Source organism: Mustela putorius, unplaced genomic scaffold (assembly GCF_011764305.1).
Source record: "Mustela putorius furo isolate JIRA1106 unplaced genomic scaffold, ASM1176430v1.1 tig00003854_pilon_pilon_pilon, whole genome shotgun sequence".
NCBI lineage: Eukaryota > Metazoa > Chordata > Mammalia > Carnivora > Mustelidae > Mustela > Mustela putorius.
This window is the reverse complement of record NW_025422006.1, coordinates 8,282,761-8,307,020: the sequence shown is the minus strand read 5'-3', so window position 1 is coordinate 8,307,020 and position 24,260 is coordinate 8,282,761. Positions and strand designations below refer to the sequence as shown.

Below are 24,260 nucleotides of genomic sequence, written 5' to 3'. Positions count from 1 at the left end.
GCGTGAAGCCCAGCTCGGGGCTCGATCTCAGGACCCTGAGATCCTGACCTGAATTGCAATCAAGAGTCCGATGATTGCAATTGATCAGATAACCAACTGAGCCACCCACCTGGCCCTATAGTCTTTCACACTTTTAAGACTGCAAACTGTCAGGCTGAACTTGGCTCCTGATTCTCTTCGTAAGTCTTCTAACAGCTCACAGTTGTACGGGCTTTTCGGTTTATAACGTGCATCCACTCACAGCAGCTCATGTGAAACTTCACAGCGTCCTTGATGGGAATTTTCCTCATTTTAAAGACGTTTATAATAAGATTTGGTGTAAAGATCTGGTCTAAGACCATATGTGACTGCTTCGCACTGGCCGACCGTGGGTGGGGCTGGGATAGGTTGAGGCCTGGTCCCCAGATCTGTCTTCCGGGCGGGGCGCTGTTGCTCCGATGACAGCATGCTGGTGAGCCTCGTGGCCAGGCAGGCCTGTGACAGCCACTGAGAGGGTCTCGGGAGGAGTCCTCCTTAAAAACTGTGTGATTTTCTTAAGTTACACAAAAGAGCCGCTTCTCCTACTTGACTTTCCCATGTTCATCACCAAATTGAAAGATCCTCTCTCTCTCTTTTTTTGTTCTTTATAGTAAGTGGGGTTTTTTCAGGTGTACAACACAGCGAATTGACAGATTCATACATTATGCTCGTCTGCCCCATTACAACACAGTTACAATCTACTGACTGTATCCTTCTCTGTCTTTTATTCCTGTGACTTACTCACTTCCAAACTGGGGGCCTGTATCTCCTGCTCCCCTTCCCCTGTTGTGCCCAACCTTCCAGCTCCCTCTCCTCTGGCAACCACCAGTTTGTTCTCCGTATTTACAGCTCTGACTTTGCTTAGTTCATTCAGATTTTTAGATTCCATTTATGATTGGAGTCATACAGTATACGTCTTTCTTTGTCTGACTTATTTCATTTAACATAATACCCTCTAGGTCTATCCACGTTGTCTCAAAGGCACCATCTCACCCTTTTTTGTGGCTGTGTAATACTCCATTGTGTGCATATGTGTGTGCTCGTATCACGTTTTCTTACTCATTCATCTACTCCTGCGAAGGATCTTACCTTTAGATAATAAACTCATGTAAAGACCGTGAGGGTCAGCCAGTGACTGGCCCTGAGGGTCACCTGAGCACCTGTCAGATCAAACACTTCTGAATTTTCTACTCGTTAGCTCAATGTACAGTTTTTGCCTCTGTGCGCTCTAAGCTCGCTGAGGCTTGGGGCATGGGCAACTTCGTTCTGAAGCATGTAAATCAAAGAGGTTTCATTGCATGGCCATGGCAGTGAGGGTCAGCAGCTGCCCAGACGCCTGTTGGACATTGGATCTGAGCACACAGGAGAGAACCACAGTGGTGTCTGTCCTGCAGACACAGGACGTGGAAAGTTTTTCAGACCTTCCTCAATAGCGTCTTCTGCAAAGCGAAAACATGACCTAAATGATGATACTGATTCCATTTTACAGGTATAATCTCAGATCAGAAGCAGTCTTGGAGGCAGAATTTCTTTACTTCAAGCTGTTTGGGATCACACTCCTAATCTTCAGTTGGGAGCTCTTGAGGAGAGGATGCATTAGAAGTATCATAAAGCCTAAACATGATGTAATTCAAAGATTCTTGGATTCTAGCCTGCCTTTGCTAACTTACTGTTCCAGGTTTCTGTTTCTTTATCCACAGAATAAAGGGATGACTAAGATCCCCGTCTCTGGGCCATTCCACGTTTCCAAATATTTCAAAAGCAACAGGCAAAAGAAAAGTTGCCGGGGGGGGGTGGGCAATAAACACAAGTGAAGAAATAGACTCGGCTTTGTTGTTCAGTGAAACAGAGGACACTAAGAACTCTGGCAATCCTATGCCAGAGAATGCCGCCATTTTCCATGGGCTCAGCAGTGGAAGAGATCAGTATATTTCTCTGTCCTTCAAGACGCAGAAATTCACAAATGACTTCACAGAGAGGTCATGAAACTTCACTCCCTTGGCCAAAGGGAAACTGCTCAAAACTGCTATTCTCAGTTCTACTTGGTCGGCCCTTACCAAAGTCTCCAAAAGCCTTCAAGTTGGCCAATCCAGTGATGGCTCTTTGTCTTCAAGATCTCAGCTACATTCAACACAGTGGGACACTCCTGCCTGGAGACACTCTGCTCCTCTGGCTTTTACAGATCCCTTTGTCTTGACTTGCCTTCTACCTACCTGCCCACCTCTTCTCAGTCCTCCGGGTTGGCATCTTTTCTACGTCTCCACCCTGCATCTTGGAATACCCCTTTGGTCCTCTACCCTCCTTCTCCTCTTTTTTTTTTTTTTTTTTTTTTTTAATCCAGTCCCGGGCATTAAATACGAGTTGCATGCTGATAATTCCCAAATTTAGGGCTCACCCCCAGACCTTTACTCCAAACTCTAGATACCCATATCAAATAATCTACTGGACATTTGCATTTAAAACTCCATAAAAGGGGGGCAGTCGGTTAAGCGTCTGCCTTTGGCTCGGATCATGATCCCAGGGTTCTAGGACGGAGCCCTGCTTTGGGCTCCCTGCTCAGTGGGGGGTCTGCTTCTGCCACTGCCATTCTCTCTCTCTAATAAAGAAATGAAATCTTTAAAATAAAATAAAACTCCATAAAAGGCCTCAAATGTCCCATGTCCATATCAGAACTCCTGATTTCCTCTACCTCCATTATGGCTCTCTCCCACATGTTCCTCTTTCATTCTCCTTCATCCGTACAAATGGGATCCCATCCACCCACGTGCTTATGCCAGTGACCCAGGAATCATCCTCGATTCCCCCTACTTCCCACATCCACTGTGTTAATGAATCCTGTTGGCTTCTCTCCAAAACAGATCTCAAACCCATTCTCTCCACAGCCTCCACCAGAATCAAAACCATGGTTTTCTCTCAGCTACGTGACTATAAAGGTTGGCTTCCTAACATCCATTCTCACTACAAATTTATTCCCCACAAAGCAGCAGAGGGATCCTCCTGGAATAGAATTCATACTTAGATCCCTTCAATGGCTGCCCATTTCAACTAGATTAAAATCTACATTCCTCACCATGGCCTGAATGTCTCTCCAGGGTCTGGCCCTGCCTACCTCTTTTTTTTTTTTTTTTAAGATTTTATTTATTTACTTGAGAGAGAGTGAGAGAGAGAGAGAGCATGAGAGGGGAGTGGGAGAAGGAGAAGCAGGCTCCCCGCTGAGCAAGGAGCCCAAAGCAGGGTTCAATCCTAGAACCCTGGGATCATGACCCAGGGTTAACCCACTGAGCCACCCAGGCACCTCCCTGACTACCTTTTGATCTCTCATCTCAGTTCCCTGTGCCCTGGCCATACTGGCCTTCTTTTTTTTTTTTTTTTTTTTTAAAGATTTTATTTATTTATTTGTCAGAGAGAAAGCGAGCAAGAGCGAGCACAGGCAGACAGAGTGGAAGGCAGAGTCAGAGGGAGAAGCAGGCTCCCTGCGGAGCAAGGAGCCCGATGTGGGACTCGATCCCAGGACGCTGGGATCATGACCTGAGCCGAAGGCAGCTCCTTAACCAACTGAGCCACCCAGGCGTCCCCATACTGGCCTTCTTGGTGTCCTTCTACCTCATGCAGCTCACCCTACCTCAGGGCCTTTGCACTGCAGCCCATCCCCCGGTATACTGCCCGCACTGCCTCACTGGTGCATGCCTGCCCTTCCTCCTTGTTCTAGTCTCAGTCCGATGCCACCCCTCTAGGAAACCTCTCCTAACCATTCACTGCAACACATAGTCCCCTCCCTCCTGCTTGCCTCTCATCCTTTCATTTTATTCATAATAGACCCGAATTGACTTGACTTGTTTATGTGCCCATCACTAAATTCCCCCACACCAAATTATAAGCTCTACAAAAGCAGGGTAATGCCTGGCTTCTAGATTCCCAGAATCAAAGCACTAGCCCTTCTCCACTTGGAAGGCAGAGTGACATTTACATAACAAAACTTGTATCAGCTTATTCCTTGCTCAAAGCCTCCAGGGGCTTCCCATGGCCTGCCCTTGGCTGATGCAGTCTGGCCCCCGGGGGGTCCTGTGGGACCTCAGGGCCTCTCCCTCACCCAGATGCAGCTACACGGACCTCCCAGCCGCTCCCCAAATGCAGCATGTGCTGCACTTGCTCCCTCTCACCGCAGGCTTGGGTCAAACATGTCCTTTCCGGAGATGTCCTTCCTGCCCACCTGAGCCCAAGGCGCCACCCTCACCCTGTCCATTTCTCACCATAAGCACTTGGACCATGTGCCACATCATACTGCCGTTTGTTCTGCCATTTACCTCCAGCTCTCCCCACCAGAATACAGGCTCCAAGGGAGGCAGAAGACTATTCTGCTTACTGCTGAATCCCCAGCCCCCGGTGGATGTCGGTAGATTCTTGCTGAATGAATGAAAAGTCCGGTCTTGCTGAAAATTCCGAAGTACCCAAGCAGCAGGAAAGTTGATTCTGATGGAAATTGCTCCCTCTTTTCAACAGTCTAGGCCCAGAGCAGCAATGTCTGTGCCCCAGAGAAGAAGGCCACGCCTGGGCACCTGGGAGTCTCAGTGGGTGAAGCGTCCGCCTTCCGGTTTGGGCTCAGGTCATGATCTGGATCGGGGTCATGAGATGGAGCCCTGCTTCTCGCTCAGCGTGGAGTCTGCTTGGGATTCTCTCCCTGCTTCTTCTCTTTCCCTCTCTGCTCCTCTCTCCACCAGAGGCCACACCTGTAAGGAAGAGAGGCTCCTCTGCCCAGTGCCTAACTAGCATGGCACCAATGCAGCGGGCGGAGGGCGGGGGTCCCCTAAAGGTTCAGTTTCTAGTCCATCTGACCATTGTGGACCTGAAGTTCATTTTCAACATTTTAATTCTGTTGACTTTGGAGAGACGTGTCTTTGGAGAGAGATGAAAGTTTCCCCGGAAGGGGTGACTATTCTATAACTGAGCCTATCTGCCAAGAAGAGAAGCTGCCCAGGATACACTCAGACCCGGGACTCCTGTCTCCTTGCTCCTGTGGGTGACAGTGCGACTGTCCTCCACGTACAGATTCCTCATCTGGCTAAGTCTTCCATGTCCCATACACAGACTGAAAACAGCATGGAAAAAAGGGGGCTTAGCTGAAATAGAAGTAAATCTGACCTGCCAATCTTTTTGTTGGGCATAGAGATTTTTGTTGGCTGTGAAACATAATGGTGACTTCAGATATAAATATAGCATGCTCAAAATTAAACCCTTCTTCTTCCCATAGTTCATCTCCCAGAATCTAATTAATAGGTTCACAAATATTTGCTTGGCTTCTTGCTATCTACCTTGCCCTGGTGGGGACAGCAAGGAGATATCTACCTATCTATACACATAGACACAGATGAATATATCTTCTAGCCTGTCCTTTCAAAACAACTATTCTGATTTCTGGAGACAACAAAACTAAGGAAGGGGGAGAAAATAACAAAATGAAAGAGCAATTCCAGGAACCTTAGACTCTTGGACAACCAAGGGCAGTTTTTAATTTAGAGCTGAGCATCTAAGAAAACTGCCCCTGGTGGGTAGACTGCTGTTGAGGCTGATAGGGAAGCTGGACTCTGGTGGCTCTTCCAGGCTTTGGGGGCGGGGGGGGGGGGGGCGGCGTGACCAGCACAGCTGAATCAACACCTTCACGGACGGACTAACAGCAAGAAAGGACAAGAGCTTTAGTCCATCTGATTCATCTGAATCATCCATGAGCTCCGAAAGGCAGCGTTTCACTGGATCATTAATGGCAGATTTAGCTCATGTGAGCCACACACCAAATCTACAGTCCATCTGCTCAGCATGTTTTAAGTGGTCCTACAGGGCTGGGATCAGGCAAGAAAGGCCAAGTGCAGGTGAAGACTATCTTTATTTAGAATTTTGATATTTTGTTCAACATGGAATTTTTGCATTACTTCTATATGTTTTTAAAATGGGCATTTTCCTAAAAATGGACAGATAGCCAACAGGTACGTAAAAAGATGCTCAATGTCATTAATCATCAGGGAAATGCAAATCAAGACCACAATGAGGCGTTACCTCACACCTGTGAGAACAAGTGTTGGTGAGGGTGTGGAGCGAAAAGAGCCCGCATGCACCGTTGATGGGAATGAATGTTGGTGCAGCCACCGTGGAGAACGGAATGGAGGTTCCCCCAAAAATTGAAAATAGAAATACCTTGTGATCCAGTATTTCCACTTCTGGGTATTTATCCAAATAAAGCAAAAAGACTAACTTAACAACTTATCTGCACCCCTATGCTTATTACAGCATTCTTTATAATAGCCAAGATATGGAAACAACCCAAGTGCCCAACAATTAATGAATAAATAAAGGAATTATGGTGTATGTATATAAATACATACACAAAATGAAATATTATTTATGTACATATGTGTGTGTATATATATGAATTATGGTATACACACACACACGCACATACACTCCCTACACACACAATGAAATATTATTCAGCCACAAAAGAGAATGAAATCTTGCCATTTGCAACAACATGGATGGAACGCAAGCCCATTATGGGAAACAAGTCAGACAGAGAAAGACAAATACCATGTGACTGCACTTCTAAAAAAGAACCAAACAACAAGCTCACGGATACAGAGAACAGATTCGTGGTTACCAGAGGCTGGGGGGGGGGGGGGGATGGGGGGGGAGGGGGTCAAAAAGCTAAAAAAAGTTTTTAGCACAAATAAAATAATATATATATTTTTATATATAGTAATATATGTTTATATAATATAAAATTTATAAAATAATAAATATTATGTCTCTAGATGAGTGGCTTTTTATGATATTTTCTCTACTTCTGCACACAAGGCAGGGGGGCCTCACTAGCCCCAGCCTGACGCCAGGCTCTGGTGGATGATGTGGGGAGCACTCTGTGAGGGCACACAGGGGGTCCAGAGAAGGAAGAGACGTGGAGGCTAACATCTAGAACCACAGTATAACAGGAGGGGAAACACATGTTCTAAAATAAAGCCAATCAAGCTGAAGAGCGGCGAGCGCTTTAAGAGAAGTTTCTTAACAATACAGTGACGGTGCATCGAGAGTGGTGAGGCAGGATGCACCCCGCGTCGAGCCTCGCTGCCCCCGCTCTGCCACATCCAGCTGGGTGACACCAGGCAAACCACTTCACCATGAGAGAGCCGTCTCCTCATCTGTGACCCAGAGGGAATGCCCTCCACTTCAGAGGGTGGTTGTGTAATGAGACAAAGCAACACATGTCACCCACACAGGGACTCCTGAAAAATGGCAACTGTGGGTCTAGTGGACTTTGGAAACACAGATTTAGTCTTGGTTACGACACTGGCCATCACATACCTCTATAGAGAGAAGGCTATGGAAATGCAACATGTTATGTGTATTTTCCCAACGATGCATGAGGACTATGGCCAGACAGTCATATCCATGATCTAGAAGCTTCTTTTCAAACTTCTTCAAGAGGTTCACACTGGACCTATGTCACTCGCATTGTAAGAAAAAAAAATCTGTGATATGGGAGGATGTTTTCCGTGTGATCTGGAGTTTGATCACCATGACGGATTTCAGGGATCAGCTTGGCTTATCTCAGGGGAAGAGAAGAAGGTTGAGACAAGCGTTTGAATAATCCATGCGCAACCAGTAGCAGGAGGAACTGGCCAGTTTTCTGAAAAATCACTCTCAGATCAGAGACCAGTGAAGGATTTACGCTTCGCACGCACACACTCACACCTTCTTACTCATGTTTGGGCAGAGACTTAGAATTTCATTTCTAAATGTTCTCTATCCTTCCTTTGTTGCAGAAAGTGCTTTCTACACTTGTCAAAAGAAGAAAATACCATCCCATGTCTGCTAATGTATCTCCGATCTCCCAGAAGACACTCCCTCAAAGCCGCAGACAACGGGAAAGCTGGTAGCTCTCCATCACAGCGGAACCAAAGCATGAATAACTGAAAAATTCACCTTTCCTGTCGGACGCATCTGCCTAAACACGTCCTTGAGGAAAACACATCACTTACGGGGAATGTGATGCTTAGGCTCATCTGGTATCTCTTTTCACTTAACAGTCCTTTATACATTTGGCCTTCATACATTTCTAAGGCAGCATCTTCACACTGACTAAGATTTGTTTATCCAACCATCAAATATTTATTGAGTGCCTTTCAGGCAGCAGACACTGCTGACCATGGGAGAATCCAAAGGGACACATGCAGGACAGGCTCCTTGTTCTCCACACAGCTGTCAGTTTAACAGTCGACAGACAATATACACACAATGAAATACGCAAGAAAAATATCAGAGAGCTAATGTGCTCTAGCGAGAATTAAAATCAGACAAAGTGGTAGTGACCGTGAGGGGTCAAACTTGAGATAGGGTGCTCAGGGAAGGAGGCAACGTTTCAGCGGAGACTGGGATGACAAGCAGGAGACAGCTAGGTGAAGGTCTAGGGAAGAGGGTACCACACATCCTCACCCACTTCATTTACCATGAATCATGTCCTGGGCTCCAGTAAACGGAGCTTGAGAATTGGGTACTGGGTGAGCCAAGGAAGGCTTCACAGGGACATGGCTTTGATCTTAGCCTCATTAGCATCTCTTCCAACTAACAGAGCCGTGAGCTCATTGCTGGTTCCTGGGGAAAGGGTGAAGAAATCTACCCTTCAAGTTTTGAGGACCAGAAGATCTGAATATAGTGGTGGGAGCTCTCTCTTCATTTCCACTTTACGGAAGCTGGCTTAGGCAGTGGAACATGGCATCAGTGTTGTGATAATGGCCCTCAGTCCCCCGAATGAATGAGGAACATCAAGCCTGAGGCTTGGAAGAGCGAGTCATGGAAGACTGAGGGCCAGTGAGATGGGGGGAGTAGAGTTCAACAGGCTTTTACTAAATGTCTATCATCCTGAGACCAGGCTCTGGGGACACAAATCCTCAGCCTCAAGGGAGTTTAGGAGAAATATTTCACATGGATGACGGCAGAAGTGAGCAGGTGAGTTCATCTGGCAAAGACAGAAGTGAAGAGGCTGGCTTGGGTAAAAAGTTGGTCACAGTCAGCCTCATATGAGAGATTGGAATTCTGGTTACTCTTAGAGGGTGCCCAGCAGAACAGGGAGGCACTGGCTTGGGAGCACACAGACCTGGATCCAACCGATCTTGGCTCTGGCTATGTGACCTTGGGCAGGCTGAATAACCTCGCCACTTATGCAGTGAGCCTCAGAAATCATACAAAGCCGTAACGAGTTTGGTTCAGAGACAATATGGGTGTGGTGCCTGCGACATAGTAACCAATGGTCATTATTCCTATACCCTGGCAGAGCTTCTGACTGATAAGTAATTTCCATACCATAGTCTCATGGCTCTGCAGAAGTAAGTGACTGATCACTTCAGAGCTGAACACCGACCCACTCAGCATGGTGTCTGTCAGGCCCTTGCATTTTACTAGTCAAATACAGCATCGTTGGTCTAGGGCTGTGCTTTGACTGTTGGCTACTCAGGATCCTGTTTTTATTTAGTCAAAGCTCAAGACCGGAAAGCATGCCTTTCTTTGGCTAATCGAGAAAGTTTTGTCAATGGTTCAGTTCTTGCCCAAAGTACCAGGTTGCGGAGTCCAGAGAGCAGTGAAGGGGACTGATCACAGCTCTCACAGCCTCCAGGAAACCATCTGTCACCTCCTCTTACCTACATGATGTCATCCTTGCCAGCTCTTGTTAACCTCTGAATTCCTAGGGTTGTTTACATTTTCCTGGTCATGCTCTAGTCTCAGCAACACATGAGATAGTTATTGTTCGTATATCTTATTTCTTTTAGTAGTATCTGGAGGGCAAGCACCTTTACTAGTCTTTGCCTAGCGCAGGTAGACAAATGCCAAATGAATAAAATAAAGCTAAAGGACTCACTCTGAATAATAGGCCATAGACTCTCATTATATGGTGCTGTCTTAAAACACGTGTTCACATCCCACAGAACAGACTTTGGAAAAGTTAAAACAAACTCTCTGACCCACAGTGTCTTGGCTGTTAAGAGTCTCTTTGTCACTGGGTTGTTGTTAGAATTAAATGAGAGATGTGTGTTCCTATCCCTCAGGTCAACAGACATCACCCATTATAGAATGAGCAGACAGAGAGACATGAGCTCACCATCTGCCTTTATCCCAAGGGTTTCGTTGACATTCAATTTGTATGGTGTCTCCTGCTTACATCTTTACCAATGTGAGTCCCTAATGTCTTTTGTAAACCCCAACCAGGCAAATATTACATTTTCTTTTCTTCTCTCTCTCTCTCTCTTTTTTTTTTTTTTTTTTGCATGAGATACTTGATTCCTTTTCAAAACAAGACCAATAAGGTTATCAAGAAACACAAGTTCTGCTGGAATTTGTCCAGAGAATGCCGGGCAGCCGTGGGGATGCTGTAAGTGGGAGATTCTCAGAGGAGTTCCCAAAGTAATCTCATTTAGAACTTGGAACAGACAGGAGTTCTGCTGTACCAGGGCCCTGTGCCATTTCTAAAGAAAAAGATTAATTTTGTATTTCCTCAAATTAGCATGTATTTGGTGGCAGGGCCCTTGTGTATGGAAGATTCTAGAAGAAATAATGTCCTTACTTAGTTCCCTTGGTCATTCATATCAGAACTCAAGTAGAAAGGTTTCTCGCCTCACAGTGTAGTGAAAACGAATAAATATATAACTGCTGTCTCCTTCACAGAACATAGATGGGAACCAGAAAATCTGTTACAAAAAATGGCCCTGCCACCCAGGAACTCTGTGACCTGCAATTTACGTGACTTCAATTTGCCTCACTTTCTTCGACCCTAAAACGACGGTCAAGATAAGGCTCAACTCAGTGAGGTGTTGAGAGAATTAAATCAGTGAATAACATCAAGCATACAGAACAGTACATAAATGAGAGAATCCCTCCATAAGAGTTAGCTATTATTATAACTACTATTATCATTTCTATCTCTTTAGATAGAGATATCTCTTTAAGACATCAGACCAAGAGAGAGTAGGAAAAGAAAAGGAAAATAGCAGAGTGGTTATTTTCTTAGTCTTTGGAGACAAATGGAGGTGAGGTTCCTGACTTCATCAATTCCTTGCTCTATGACTTTGGAATGTAAACAAAAATCTACAAACCCACTTTGTCATGAGTGTCTTCCTCATTGGGTCATTGTAAAAATTCAGTGAGATTACCCATGCAGGCATCCAGCACATTGTTTGGCATATAATAATTGCTCAATAAATGTTACATAAAATAATTGCTCTTATTCATTTTTCTACTAGATTTTTTGGCCAACAGAATCACCCGGTGCTCAGTAAATGCTTGCAAATACCACTTTGGTCTATGAGGTTTTTGTTTTTTTTTTTTTTTAAATACACTGAAATGAGATCTAAGGATAACAATAAAACAAGATCACTTATGTGTCCATTCTTAAAAGATTTAAATAATATGTGGCAGGCACCATCCTCAGCTTCTGGCTAAGGGTTAGTACATTGACGGCAAGTCACTCTGGAGTGCACCCCCGGGTTGGTGATGGAGAGACTCAAAGGACATTGGAACACTGAGTCCCTGCCGCTCACTCTGCAGTCCTTTTCCTTCGTCAGATGTCTACGAGGAAAAGTTCTTAAATCATTAGAGGCTCAAATGCAGCATCTTTTGTGCATGACCGTGATTCACTGCCCATTTGAACAGAAAAACAGTGAGTACTGTTTTTCCAAGACTTATTAATTTTCTAAGAATTCTTAGACTCCTAGGCTAATATTACGCTCAGCAAGCTGTCCCTCATAAAGGTATCTACACTTATTTCATGACAGGGACATAGTCACAAAATTATGAATGACTTCCTGATAACCAAGACGACAAATGAATGGAGTCAATTAAAAATATAAGCCATTTGCACCCTGTTCCATCTTCCAGCAATTTTTCGTGTGAGCAGCTGTGTTTGTGGGGAGGCAGAGGCTTGACGGATATTCGGAGGGACAGAGAAACTTTCTTAGCAACTGAGCTGTCCACTTTCAGCTGTTACACGAACAGGTCACCTTCATCCTGTCTCAAAAGATGCTTAATAGCATACTTGACAGACAAGAGGGCCCCCTGGCTCAAACTTGAACATGACATTGCTGGTAATTATTGATATGCTTCTTAAATGGGGGATGCTCTAAAAGCCTACGGTTTATGCTTTACAACTGCCTGAATTCCCCTTTAAATTCAGCACCCATATATATGCTATATATATATATATATGGAAAGCAAAGTAGTCCTAGTCCACAAGCCCAAAATTAAAAATGAATCATACTTCATGTCAATACTATGCATGTTTAGATAGGTTATCTCCAACATCATTTCTTTTTTATTAGACAACAGTTAGTAGAGAACCATGTATATGTAGTTTGTTGACTTTTTATGTTGACAACAAAGATGAAAATCTGCAGAACTAACATATAACCTAGGATATATTTGGATTTTCCCCCCAGTTATTCCTAAGTATCAAATGTGAGTTCCAAAGGGTCTGTTCTTCAGTGTTGATTCTTTAAAAAAAACAAAACAAAACAAAACAAGATACGAATGTTTAACTCACATTGTCCTCATCAGAACTTGTGGAAAAGAGAAATAGTCTTCAGGGACAACAGTGTGATTTCAGATTCAGAATTTGTAATGGAAAGCCAAAGGGCTTCTGCAAAGCTTGTATTTTAAAATGGACTCATGCATGGTCCTAGCACCCGTCAAAAGAAAGTGCTCTAGTCTATTATCCATTTTTAATAAAGTCATAGACATAGAAGAAACCTGTAGAAGCTTAAAAAAAAGAAATCTTCAGTTATAGTTTCAGACAAGATGGTCTTAGCCATAAAATATTAGTAAGCAAAGAAGGTAGTATCTCTGTGAAGTTAAAACATATTAAAGTCATCTTCATTATAAGCGTGGCCCCAAATAACACTTTGGTTCTCCTTGGCAGTGAAGCAAAAGTGTTTCAAATAAGGAATGGAAATTTTTCTTAGCACAGAGCTAAGTTCTCTATCACACCACCATACAGCAACACTGCCATTCTGTTAAGAGTCATAGAACAAGTACGTACCAACTGGCTCGTCTGGCAGGGCAACTGGCTTTCAAAAACACATTTATCTGTGTACTCTTTCAATTCCTTCCCTGTAGGGATGGATGAATCCGAAGCTGAAGAGTACTCCTTAAGACGGCCAAAGTATTTTAGGTCAAGCTATAAATTTTTCCTGACGTCCTCTGCCAAGATTACGCTGAGGACTGAGAAGAGAATCCTTAAAATGGTTCCAAAAGTAAACTCTCATCTGCTATGGAAAAAAGAAGTTAAACCCCATCTCCTCATCTCTCTGCTTGATGCCTGTTTGATGCCAAAGGCTCACCACCACCAGGCAGGGGCACGAGAGGTAGCTGAGACCGGGACCCCAGGAGCTGGGATGCTGGGACATCGCCACTATTTGCACAGGTCTCTACTAGCTCTAGAAAAGCATGCATCTTGCAAGTCTGTCCTCCTTGACCTTGACCTCTGCATGTACAAAGGCACCATCTCTGATAGGAGGGAGCCCATGGCCAAGAGAAGCTCAAGTCTTCAGAGCCAGGTAGGCTGGGCTCCATATCTTGATTCTCCAACTGGGTTGCCCTGGGCCTGTGACCCTAATTTCTCTGTACCTCACTCCTTCTCATCTGCAGACAATGTGGTTATAAAGGACAATATCCACCCTCAGGATTGTTGTGAAGGTCAGAGATAAGGCCAACAAACATCCTTGGCAGGCACCATGAACAGCTACCTGCAGATCACAGAGCCGGGCTATGTAGGGAGCTACCATGTAACTATTCCAATAGATTTCATGCCACACTGCTCACCAGGAACCACTCTTATAACACAAAGCGAATATGAGATGCTGTTAAAATTCCCTTATAACCAAAGATTCCCCTATCACTTATAAAAGGATTGCTTTTGTGTTTTAATAAGTACATTCCAGGATGCATTAAAAGTCCCACAGATTCAGCCCAAGCTCCTACCTCCTCTGCATTTACAGTAGAAAGAAAACTTTACACATTTTGAAGTTGACCTCAAGTGTTTCTGAGCCATTGGGTGGAGGGCTCTTGGGTAGCATCGGTCTGTGAGATTTCCACCTTCTCAACATTTCTGAATTGTCCAAGTTGGAATTGGGTCTAACACAGGGCTAGTGAGGATTCTCCCCACCCTGCTTCTCTCCAGAAATGTCTTTCTTACTGGTCCTTTCCTCTCATTCCATAAGCAAACGCCAGTCTCCTCTTCTTAGAAAATAAAGCAAAACAAAACAAAACAAAAAACAAAAACCTTTCATCTCACATTCCTCAGTAGGTCTGATTGAACTTCCGTCTAAGAAAGGGAGAACACCCAACTTTCTCTGCTGAGATTTCCCTGCTCTCAGCATTTCCCCTTCACACTTCTACCACGGTGTTCTGGTCCTGTCCTCCTCGGTCCATGGAAACTCCATGAATATGTTGATTTCAACAGACAAGTCTGCGACACACACCTCGGGGCTGCCCTGGGCCCCGTTGGTCACATGCTCCTTCTGAAACTCCCAACTGCTTCGGCCTTTGTGACGGTGAAGGTACTTCCCTGATTCTCTTCACCTGTGCCTGATTCCCCCTGTGCCTCCCCTTCCACCACCCCCTTCAGATGGCCAATCCTCACGGCGAGTTTAGGCCCCGCCCTCAGCCTGCTGTTGTTAACCACGTTGTACTTTCTCCTTGGGTCATCTTATTCCTGCTCAAGGTTTCAACCACTGTCTTCTCCCGCAGTCCTGCCCAGACTGGACCTGACCTTCCAATTCTGGCATCAGTGACCTCCACCTGGGTGTTTCCCATGCAACTCAGAATGGAACACATCTCCTGCCCTACTGTGATACCACTCTTGAAATCCCTCAACTGTAGGCACGGCCAAACAGCTGCCCAACTCGAAGCCAGGAGTCACTCTCCCTCTGACTCATCATTCCCAGCCTCCTCAATCATCAAGGCCTGTCAACTGAGTCTCCTTTCTGGTGTTTAATTTACTCCCTTTCATTCTTACTACCACTGTCCCACTTCAAGCCCTCATCGTCTCTCAGCTGGACCACTGGCCTGTCCCCTAATCAGGCTCCCCATTGCCAATCTTATTTCCCTCCAATCACTTCTCCTCACAGCCACGAGACTGGACAGCCGGCCGCATCAGTACTCACACTCCAGAGGACAGGCAGGTCCAGCAGGCCAGTAACGAAGTCACACAAATGGTTCCTCCAGAGGGTCTTGGACTACACTTTGTATCTCTTTATTCTTGTCCAAACAGAGCTCTCTAGACTTCCTGATGATTCAGAAAGCCAGTAACTTTCCAATAAATTCCTTTTTTGTTTAAAGAGCCAACCGAGCCTCTTTGCAGTGAAGATACTTGACTAATGTATAATTCCGTTTGCTCTCTACCATAATTATAGATTTGTGTTCCCTCCTATGGGTCTATGGCTGCCAAGGGCAGGGACCATGACCATGACCATGTATGTATTCCCAGTCCTCTATGTATGCCAACTACTAACATAATTCCTGATGGATTTTAGTTACTCAAATGTGCATTAGTAGAATGAATATCCTTAGATGAGTTTTCTGTAAAACGTATGATTCATTCATGATACTATGAAGTTATAGTACATTTTGTTTTATTGTCTTATTCTTAGCCTCAGAATCCCCTCCAAACACAAATAACATTCAGACAAAGTAGAGAAGAAAAATATTCTGACAGATCTCACCAAATCAATCACAAGCTCAATCCTTTGGTTTTCTCATTAGCAAGAGCCATATGCAAGGGCCTTGTCTAAGAGCAGACGAATATCTCTACCTGCTTTTATCCATCTACTGCTGGTGGTTTACACTTGAGTTCCTTAGAAAAAAACAGCTTCCAAAAGCTAGCTCGAAGTCTGATAATCTTGCTAAAAATACTTTACAGACCAAGCAGCCTCCCTCCCAAGGTTGCATTGTGCTTGTTTGTGATGGCAGAGGATCAAGGACTCAGGTAGCCCTGATGAGCCAATGATCCAAGGGTGATTTGTTCCTTGGAATGTCCGAGATGGAACAGACCACCTGTGGGTCAGGCAAGCTGAGACACTGCTTCCCCATTATACTTGGAAATGACAACACTAGCTTCCGAAAGTCTTTGAAGTCCTATGGCAGGAAGGAGTATTAACACAGCCTCTTTTACTACAGGGGAAAATGTCCAAGGTTCTCTCTCTCCCCCCATCTCTCTCCTATCACTCTCAATAAGGGTTTTAGAGATTGATTAAATTCTAAGTGTTTGCTGATAGCACAAGCTGTTTGTCAGGTATTGTGGGGAGGATGTGATCCCTGCTCTCAAAGACATAACACCCTGGCCCAGTGAAGGCGTGGGGACCTGACAAGGAGTTGTTAACGAGGAGACACATGGTGGGGAGTGAAGAGGGCCAGGGGAAGGGAGATGTTCATCTGCCAGAGAAACTCAGGGAATGTTTCAAGAAAGAGCTGGACCTTCAGGCATGGGTAAGGGTAGGATTTCGATAGGCCCAGATGGAGCAGGGAATCAAAAGCAGAATACCGATGTGGAGAACAGTGCAGATAGAGCAAAAGCCCAGAAAGTAAATGGCATGATGATGAACAGCACATTGGGGATTCATGGGAGCAAAAAGAGCAGATTTATAATTTGGGGCAAATCACGAGAGGCTCTGAGTGCCGCACTAGGTAGTCTGCATTTTCTTGTGGGCAACTCATAATCAAAATTATTATCAAATTTTTTCTCCTAACACATGGTAACCACAGCTGACTTGCACAATTATGAGAAGGGAAGCATCCTAAAACTCCTTAGGTGCCTTGTGGGGGATGAGGGCAGGAGCAGGGTAGCCACGTCCTATTGCGTGACTCTAATTTGAGTAGGGAAAAACCCAGATGCGGTGTTGGCTTTGACAGGAAGGGGGTTGGCCAGACAGAGCCTCTGTCCAAAGAAATCAATCAAGGCATGGAGGAGTAGGCAGATATAACCAGCCCAGGGAGGTTAAATCCCAAGAGAACCCAAGAACCCAAACTGATTGATAGGGAGGCCAAGGGGTAGGGCCCAGCCCAAAAGCTTAGGGAATGGGAGATCCATTTGGCTAGGGGTCTTCTAAAGACTTGGTGCCACCCATCAGACAGATACTTATCTTTAAGGGGGCAGAATGAACCAGAAGCACACATGAAAATGGAAAAGGGCTTTTTAATCATCCAATACTAGATACAGCAAACTCATCCATTCAACAAATATTTATTGAGCATCTACTATGTGCCAGGCCCTTTTCTATATGCTGAAGATTGCAGGCAGGTAGGATGCGGACACATCTTAAAGAGTGAGTCAATACGCAGTATGGTGTAAAACATCGTGGACTGTGGGTTTGGTAGGGCCAAAGCATGTACCTCTGGAATTCGTTTTCTACCATATGTATGAAATATAATTAATTCTCTGATAGAGACTTTCCAACATATTATAATTAATACAGCAAAGCCTCAGGGTCCAGGACCCATGGAGACAGGGATGTTAGGAGAGGGGCAGCAAAGCTGGAGCAAAAGCTAAGAGGAGAGCCAGACACAAGGCCCTGCCCCAGGCTGCACTGCCTTGGTTCATGACCATGACTGCCAGCCTGTCTGGGCCCCCATGTGCTCCTCCGTAAAATGAGGAGTTTGCACTGAACCACTTCCAAAGCCCAGTTCTAGGATCTAGTATCCCAGGGAGGGCCAGGGCAGAGCTAAACTGGGCTCAGGCTCAGCACATGAGAGCTCTGGTCAACCTGAAAGCGGGAGCCAGGACAGCCCCCGGGAATAGCCTGGGATACTGCAGGAGTATCTTCAGCCATTCGCTGGGGTTGACATGCAAGGGTTGACATGACATCAACATGACCAGGTTAGTGCTGCTCTCCAGTCTCTACACAACACAGGGGTGTGTTTCTCCTTAGAGAGCACTGGGAGACCAATATGCAGAGGCAATGCAGGTCCAAGCTGGCCACGGGGGCAGGAACAGCCTGATGAACTTGTGACGTCATGGTGGGATGCTAAGGCGATCGATCCCCCAGAGCCAGGAAAGGAGCTATAATTCACAAGTAGGGAAGACTGTTCCCCCTCTTCCAGGAAGGCCACTTGGGATCCCAGCCAGACTTTTGGCTCTATCTGAAATACCAGTTTCAAGACAGAGCACAGAACCAAAACTCAGGTGGCCAAGTAACCGAAAGTGTCTTCAAGAGAGAAGGAATGGGTTTGGATAAAGAAAGGGGGTTCAGAAAGTCATATGTATGTGATTTTAGCACTCTCCACCATGTCCCCCACTTCACCCCCTCATTGTGCCAAGCCTCATAGCCAGCCTTCCTGCCTTAGATAGCATCACTCGCTCCAAGGTACAAATACCATCCGGACTCTTCATTATTAGGCAATTTCTCAAACCTCAGCCCCCACCGTTGTACAAAAAACCACATTCTCTACCACAAGTGTTTTGAATGTCCTTGGTTCCTGCCTAGTCACCGGACACGTTTCTGTATTTATCTTCCTCTACCAGGTGGCTTTCGTGTGCCAAACTGCCAATTAAGGACTACCATCTGCATTGGGTTTTTACCTCCCTCCCTTCCTCGGTTCCTCCAACAGCTTCCATATAGAGTCAGGTTGAAGGTGCCAGGCCAAGGTGTCCAAAACTTAAAGAGAGGAGCCAAGTTGCCCGATGACTCATCTGATGGTGACTCTTCCACTATAAGGTCAACTTAATGGGCTCCAAGAGTTCTCAGCCCAAGGGCCTCTGCCCCCACAGCTGGCACTGGGGAAATGGAATCCACAGTCTTGATCTCACCTGAGGACTACTGCCCAAAGGGCTTCCCATAGTCTCTGAACTGTGAATGGACAAACAAGGGTTTTTCTGAGGGTGAATGAAAGAATAAAGAAGATTTTCATGGGATTCAATGGACCTCTTGTTTCCCGGATTTCATTCAAACCTAAAATTTAGAAGTGAATTCAAATTTGAGTCTAACATAATCTCACTTCCCATGACAAATCAGAGGAGATAAAATATTCAACTGGGCCACTGTTGGCAAATCTAGAAAGTAGAAGGGGCTGGGTTGCTGCTTCCGGTCACCTGTCACCCCCTGTTTCTGGGGGCACCCTCCACTCTGCTACACAGCCTAGGCAAACGCCACTGGTCGCAGCTCAGCCATCCTGTGCCCAGTGGAGATCAAGTGTATTTCAAGATGGCTGTAAGCTACAGACACTGGAATTGAAACTGGAGATTGTTAGAGACCGGATACTCTGCATAAGCCAAGAAGAGGACCTCAAATATAATTTGGGGCAGCTGAGGAGACCTTTCAAGAAGGGGACCTATGTAACTACCCCAGATTTGATTTTCCTGTGATGAAATTCTAATTTGCAGATCTGTTCCCCTACTTAAGTCCCTGCACTGGGCTGTAGCATTGTTCTCTCCACGAGCATGTTAACCTAACAGAGGAAGTGACATCTGTGTATTCCAATACTCGTGGGCAAAAGTCTCTGAAACCTACAACTTTCTACAGTGGATCCGACACACAGAGGAGGATGGAACCAGTTTCAGAAGGTCTCTGCAGCGAGGTGAGAGAAATGTGTAGAGAGGCTTGGGAACAGCTTGCCTCACTGCCTGCTGCCTGTGATGATTTTATCATCTTTAATTTACCAATGTGGAAATGGGTTTATAACGGAAATTCTTCGTGTTGGCCTCTCAGCACGCACCCAGAGCTGCTGGCACATACCACACTGCCCCTCTGGAGGGCACTTGCTTATGTCCAAGTTCTGGCCTTTGAAAAACACTGTATGAGAGGGACCAAGACCAACCCGGCCTCTTCTGCCTGGAGTGCTCAAAGAATGAATTAACTTTCCCCAGCCAAGCCAGTAGTCCTGATCCTGAGCCAGAAAGCAGTGGCCGTTAGAAGTTAGAAAGCAAGCAAAAAGGAAAGCAACAGTGCTCCCATTATAATATTAAGCCATAATCACCTTTTCCTACAATCATCTTCCTGTTTTCCCAGAAGGGGCACTGGTTAACTGCCACTCTGGGGCAGAGGTGCAGCCCAGCGCTTCCTGTGGGTCTGGAAGTCTGGAAGTCTGGAAGGCAGGGAGCTCAGGCGGGCTGTGGCACGTCCCCTGACCCAGGAGCAGCCTGGGAGTGCCACCATGCTGGGGGGCAGGGGCTCAGAGACTAAAACTCCTGGATGAAGGGTGATGTTGATTTCCTTTCTTTAGGGCCAGGACCAGGGTGAGGCAGGAGAGGTGTGTAGGGAATAAGATTAAAGGAGCTTTTCACTCTCAGGGTCACCTAAGTGGCTCTTTGTTCCCAGTCCAGCCCTGCTCAGGTCCCCTAGCGCTGGGGTGTGTGTGTGTGTGTGTGTGTGTGTGTGTGAATGTGTACTGTGGTCAGTGGTTCGCAAACATGGTCTCCAGACCAGCAGCAGCAGCCACAGGTTTGAAAGGCACATTCTCAGGTCCTATCCCAGACCCACAGAATGTGACACTCCCAACAACCTGTGTCTTCAACTCGAACACCAGGTAACTCCCAAGTGGCTGGAGTCTGCCAAGCACAGGGCTGGAGAATAATGCTCTTTGAAGGCCGCCCCATGGCCCGCGGGGGGTGGTCTCTCAAAATGCTTCACCCACAGCAGGAGCAGGGAAAGACTGGGGGTGGCAAGATGATAGGGACCTTCCTAAGGCCATCGGCAGGGTAGGGATCCCTCAGATAACAAATCAGGAACCGCTTTCCCCCCAGCGTTCCCCAAGAAAACTGTCCGTAGTAAAGACCTGGCAACTGTTGGCAATAAGGCTGCTACTGAGCTCGACCCTGCCCGTGGCTTCCCCTTAGCCAGGCAGCCCCCGAGCCAGGGGCTGAGTGCCACTGTGTGTCAGGGGCCAGACATTCAGACATTCTGAGACTGTGATGCCCTCCTTTGTAAATGGGGCTACCGTCACCCACGTGTGAGGGGCCGAGAAGCTAGTGCACACGCAGCCCGACACAAGTGTGGGGCAGAGCAGACTGGTAAGAGGTCCTCCACGCTGAGCAGGGGCTCTGGGCTCCGCCCTCCTCCAGGGAGCCCGCTGGGATGCCTTGGGGACTGAGGACAACTCAGAAGGGAAGGAGGTTAGCCAAGCTCCTTTAAGCTACAGTGTTTTTTAAAAGGCTATTCCCCAGCCCAAATGGCCTGGGGCACCAAGCTTCTAAAAACACAGAGTGAGGGAAAGGAAAGAAGGGGCTCCCTGGACTTGCTGTTGGGCGCTGAGAACTGCTTGTTTTTTTAACATATAATGAAGGGTAAGAAGAAACATCTAAAGACCCACATTTAAATTGTCACCAGAACCCAAACAGTATGTAGTGGTGAGACAGTGACCCACACCCGCCAGCCCAGTGACCTTGGGCGCACAGTCATGGACTTGGTTTCCTCTTTTGCCAAGTGCTGGATGACAGATACACCGGCAGCAAGAGGATGCAGTCACACTTAGCACACTTAGGCGTGACATAAACACAAGGGCTTAGCACCAGGTCGTTCTCAGAACTGCGAACCCCTTCTGCAGTGTGGGGTGAAGACTAGCCTCCATGGGACTTGCCCAGCTCCTGAAGACTCTACTGAGTAAGAAGAGGGGCTGATGACAGGCCCCCTGCACTTGCAGCTGGTGGGTGACAATCAGTGCAGCGTCCCCTTTCTCCCGGACTTTAGGAAGTGCTGGGGGTGGGGGAGGGCAGACATTCTCAGAGCTTCTCCGCCCCGCCCCCGCAGGTCAGGTAAACAAAGGACAGCCCTGCCCCCCCCCCCCCCCCCCCCAGTCCTCCCCGGCCATGTGTGCAGCGCAGTTGAGGGTTGGAAGGAGGATCCATGACTCACGCTTTTCCTCCGGAGGGGATTTAACTCCAAGATAACATTGCCCTTGAGAAAAGGCCAACCAGCAAAGAGGAAAGTTCACCTCCGAGGCCCCTGGGCCCGGGAGCCCCCTTACCTTCCTCGTTTAAAATCCAGGGCAGGAACGCGTATACCGAGTCAAAGCCACAGGTGTTTTCTTCAAAGGCGCAGGACCCGGCGGGCAGGTCCAGAGCACCAGCAAGCTGCAGGGCTGCGGGCACAAGACGAATTTCAGTTGGGGATAGGGCTGGGAGCATCTGCACCAACTCGGGGCGCCCGGGGCGGGGGAAGGGGGAGGGGGCCCTAGGTTAAAGTGAGAGGCGTGCACGCGGGAATGGCCGGAGAAGGAGGCATTACTACCCCCTTCCTCTCCCCGGCGCTGCCAATGCACAGCCCTACGACCACCCCCATTGCCACCCCAGGCTCAGGAAGGGGGTACGGCTATCGAAAAGTTCCCGGAGGCGCCCTCGGATGGCCCGGCCCAGGACAGGGAGCCCCGGGCATGGGGGCTGCGGGAGCGGGTCACGAGGGCGCCCCCCGGGGGTCCCCCTGGTCCGTGCACTTACCTTGCATCGCCAAGAGGACGGCGCTTAGCAGCATGGTCGCGCTTCAGGGAAGAAGGGCGCCCGGAAAGGGGTGCAAGCTGCCGGCCCGCTGGGACCCGCGGCTCCGGTGAACTGGAGAGGGAGGGAGAAGGAGAGAGGGAGGGAGGGAGAAGTCGAGAGGCTGAGCATGCACTGGGAGCTGCCCAACTTTGCGGAGCGGCTCGGGAAGCTGCGCGGAAAGCTGCGGGTGCTTGACTGGAGCGCGGGGCTGCGGGTCAGAGCGCGTCCCGAGTGAAGCCGGCTCGGCGCACAGCTGGTCCCGGGGAGGATGGGGCTGGGCGGGAAGGAGACAATTGCACACTTTTTGAAAAACCAGCAAGGACTGGCCGGGAGAAGAGAGGTCGGGATGCAGCGCCTCGGCTCAGGGTTTTAAAGCTTGGGACCAGACCCCTTGCAGACACTTGGAGGGGGCAGGCCTTTGAGCAGCCCCTCCGATGGGCCGGGACTGGAGGCGCCCCGCCCCGCCCATCGGCGGTGGGAACCAGCTTATTTCTGGGGACAGCTTCCCCGCATCTGGCACACCAGTACTGAAGGGCTGGCCCTAATTTTAACTTCTCCCCAGAAATGGAAAGGGGGGAATTCTCCTAGGAAAACCTAGAAGAGAACTTGGAAACTGGTGACATAAGCTTTATATCTCAGGAGTGGCGCGTTCATGGCCCAGTAATGCTAGGCCTGGAGGACCCCCCCCCCCTTTTTTTAAGCAGTGGAATGTCTGGCATGCCTGGTGCTCAGCATTCCCTCTGTCCGGTAAAATGGGGGCATTCCTCCTCTCCAAAGAGCCATGATAAATTAGTAGTTTTCTAAATTGGCATGTGGGGGAGGGGGTGGTGATGTCAGGTAGGAGGTTACTGTGAGTGCTTTGAGCACTAAGGGGGTCTTTAAAAATATTCTCTGACAAGAAAGGACGTGAGGGTGAATTTTTTTTTTTCCTTAATGGTCTTTACGATTTTGTGCAGGGATATTTTTCCTAGGGCAGTGGTTCTCAAACTTGAGGGAGCTTCAGAACCCCCTGGAGGATCCCATCATCAGCGTTTCTGATTTGGTAGAAGTGGGTTGGGTCCCAGAGATAATGCACACTCTTGTCAGGTTTCCAGATGCTGATGCTACTAGTCTGGGACCATGCTTTGAGGAGACCTGGTCTATCGAACTCCTCTTCAACCATCAAAGCCCTGTTCACATGCCTTCACTTGGTTACCAGCCTCTCCTGGCTTTCCTTGGCCTTCAATGGCAGTTCCTTCTCCATATCCTGTGCTGTTTCTTTTTGTCTATCTGCCCCCCGAACACTAGAGTGCCTCCAAACTCTTTTTAGCTCTTCTCCCCTCCATAATTCCATCCGGCTTCATAGTTTATAACACCAACTATATAGACTGATAAATCCCAAATTAATCTTTCTAGCCCAGACTGCTCACTGACTCCAAACTCTTCTCCCTCATGGCCACCTCAACATTTGCATTTGGATGTTTAATAGCTACCTCACACTTCACAGGTCCCAACATGAACACTTTCGAGTCTTCCCTGAGCCTGCCTCCTCTTGTGTTTTTATCTCAGTAAAAGGAAGCTTTCTCCCCCACTTGCTTCAAGTTGTCCTTGACTTCTTTCTCTCAAGACATTACAAAACTCCATCCATTTAGGATTCCAAACACAGCAGATGCTGAGCACACTCCTTGCCCGTGGCGACCGCCCTCATCTAAATGGCCATCGTTAGCTGGGGAGGCTACAGGAGCCTCCTAAGGGCAGTGTCCCCGACCCTCCT

General features: G+C 47.3%; 1 protein-coding gene across 2 annotated transcripts in view; it reads right to left on the bottom strand.

The window, feature by feature from the left end:
- The window catches only part of MAMDC2 (MAM domain containing 2), a 141,581-nt gene extending 118,635 nt beyond the window's left edge, over positions 1-22,946 (bottom strand). The window contains exons 1-2 of one of the 2 annotated variants that reach the window (XM_045065086.1): positions 22,469-22,946; positions 22,000-22,113 (exon numbers count right to left, since the gene is read on the bottom strand). In XM_045065086.1, the coding sequence (XP_044921021.1) occupies positions 22,000-22,113; positions 22,469-22,502 (148 nt within the window). In that variant the 5' untranslated portion in view covers positions 22,503-22,946. The remainder of the gene's footprint in view (positions 1-21,999; positions 22,114-22,468) is intronic. The other variant, XM_004769232.3, reaches the window with a different exon arrangement.
- Positions 22,947-24,260: the final 1,314 nt, after the last annotated feature.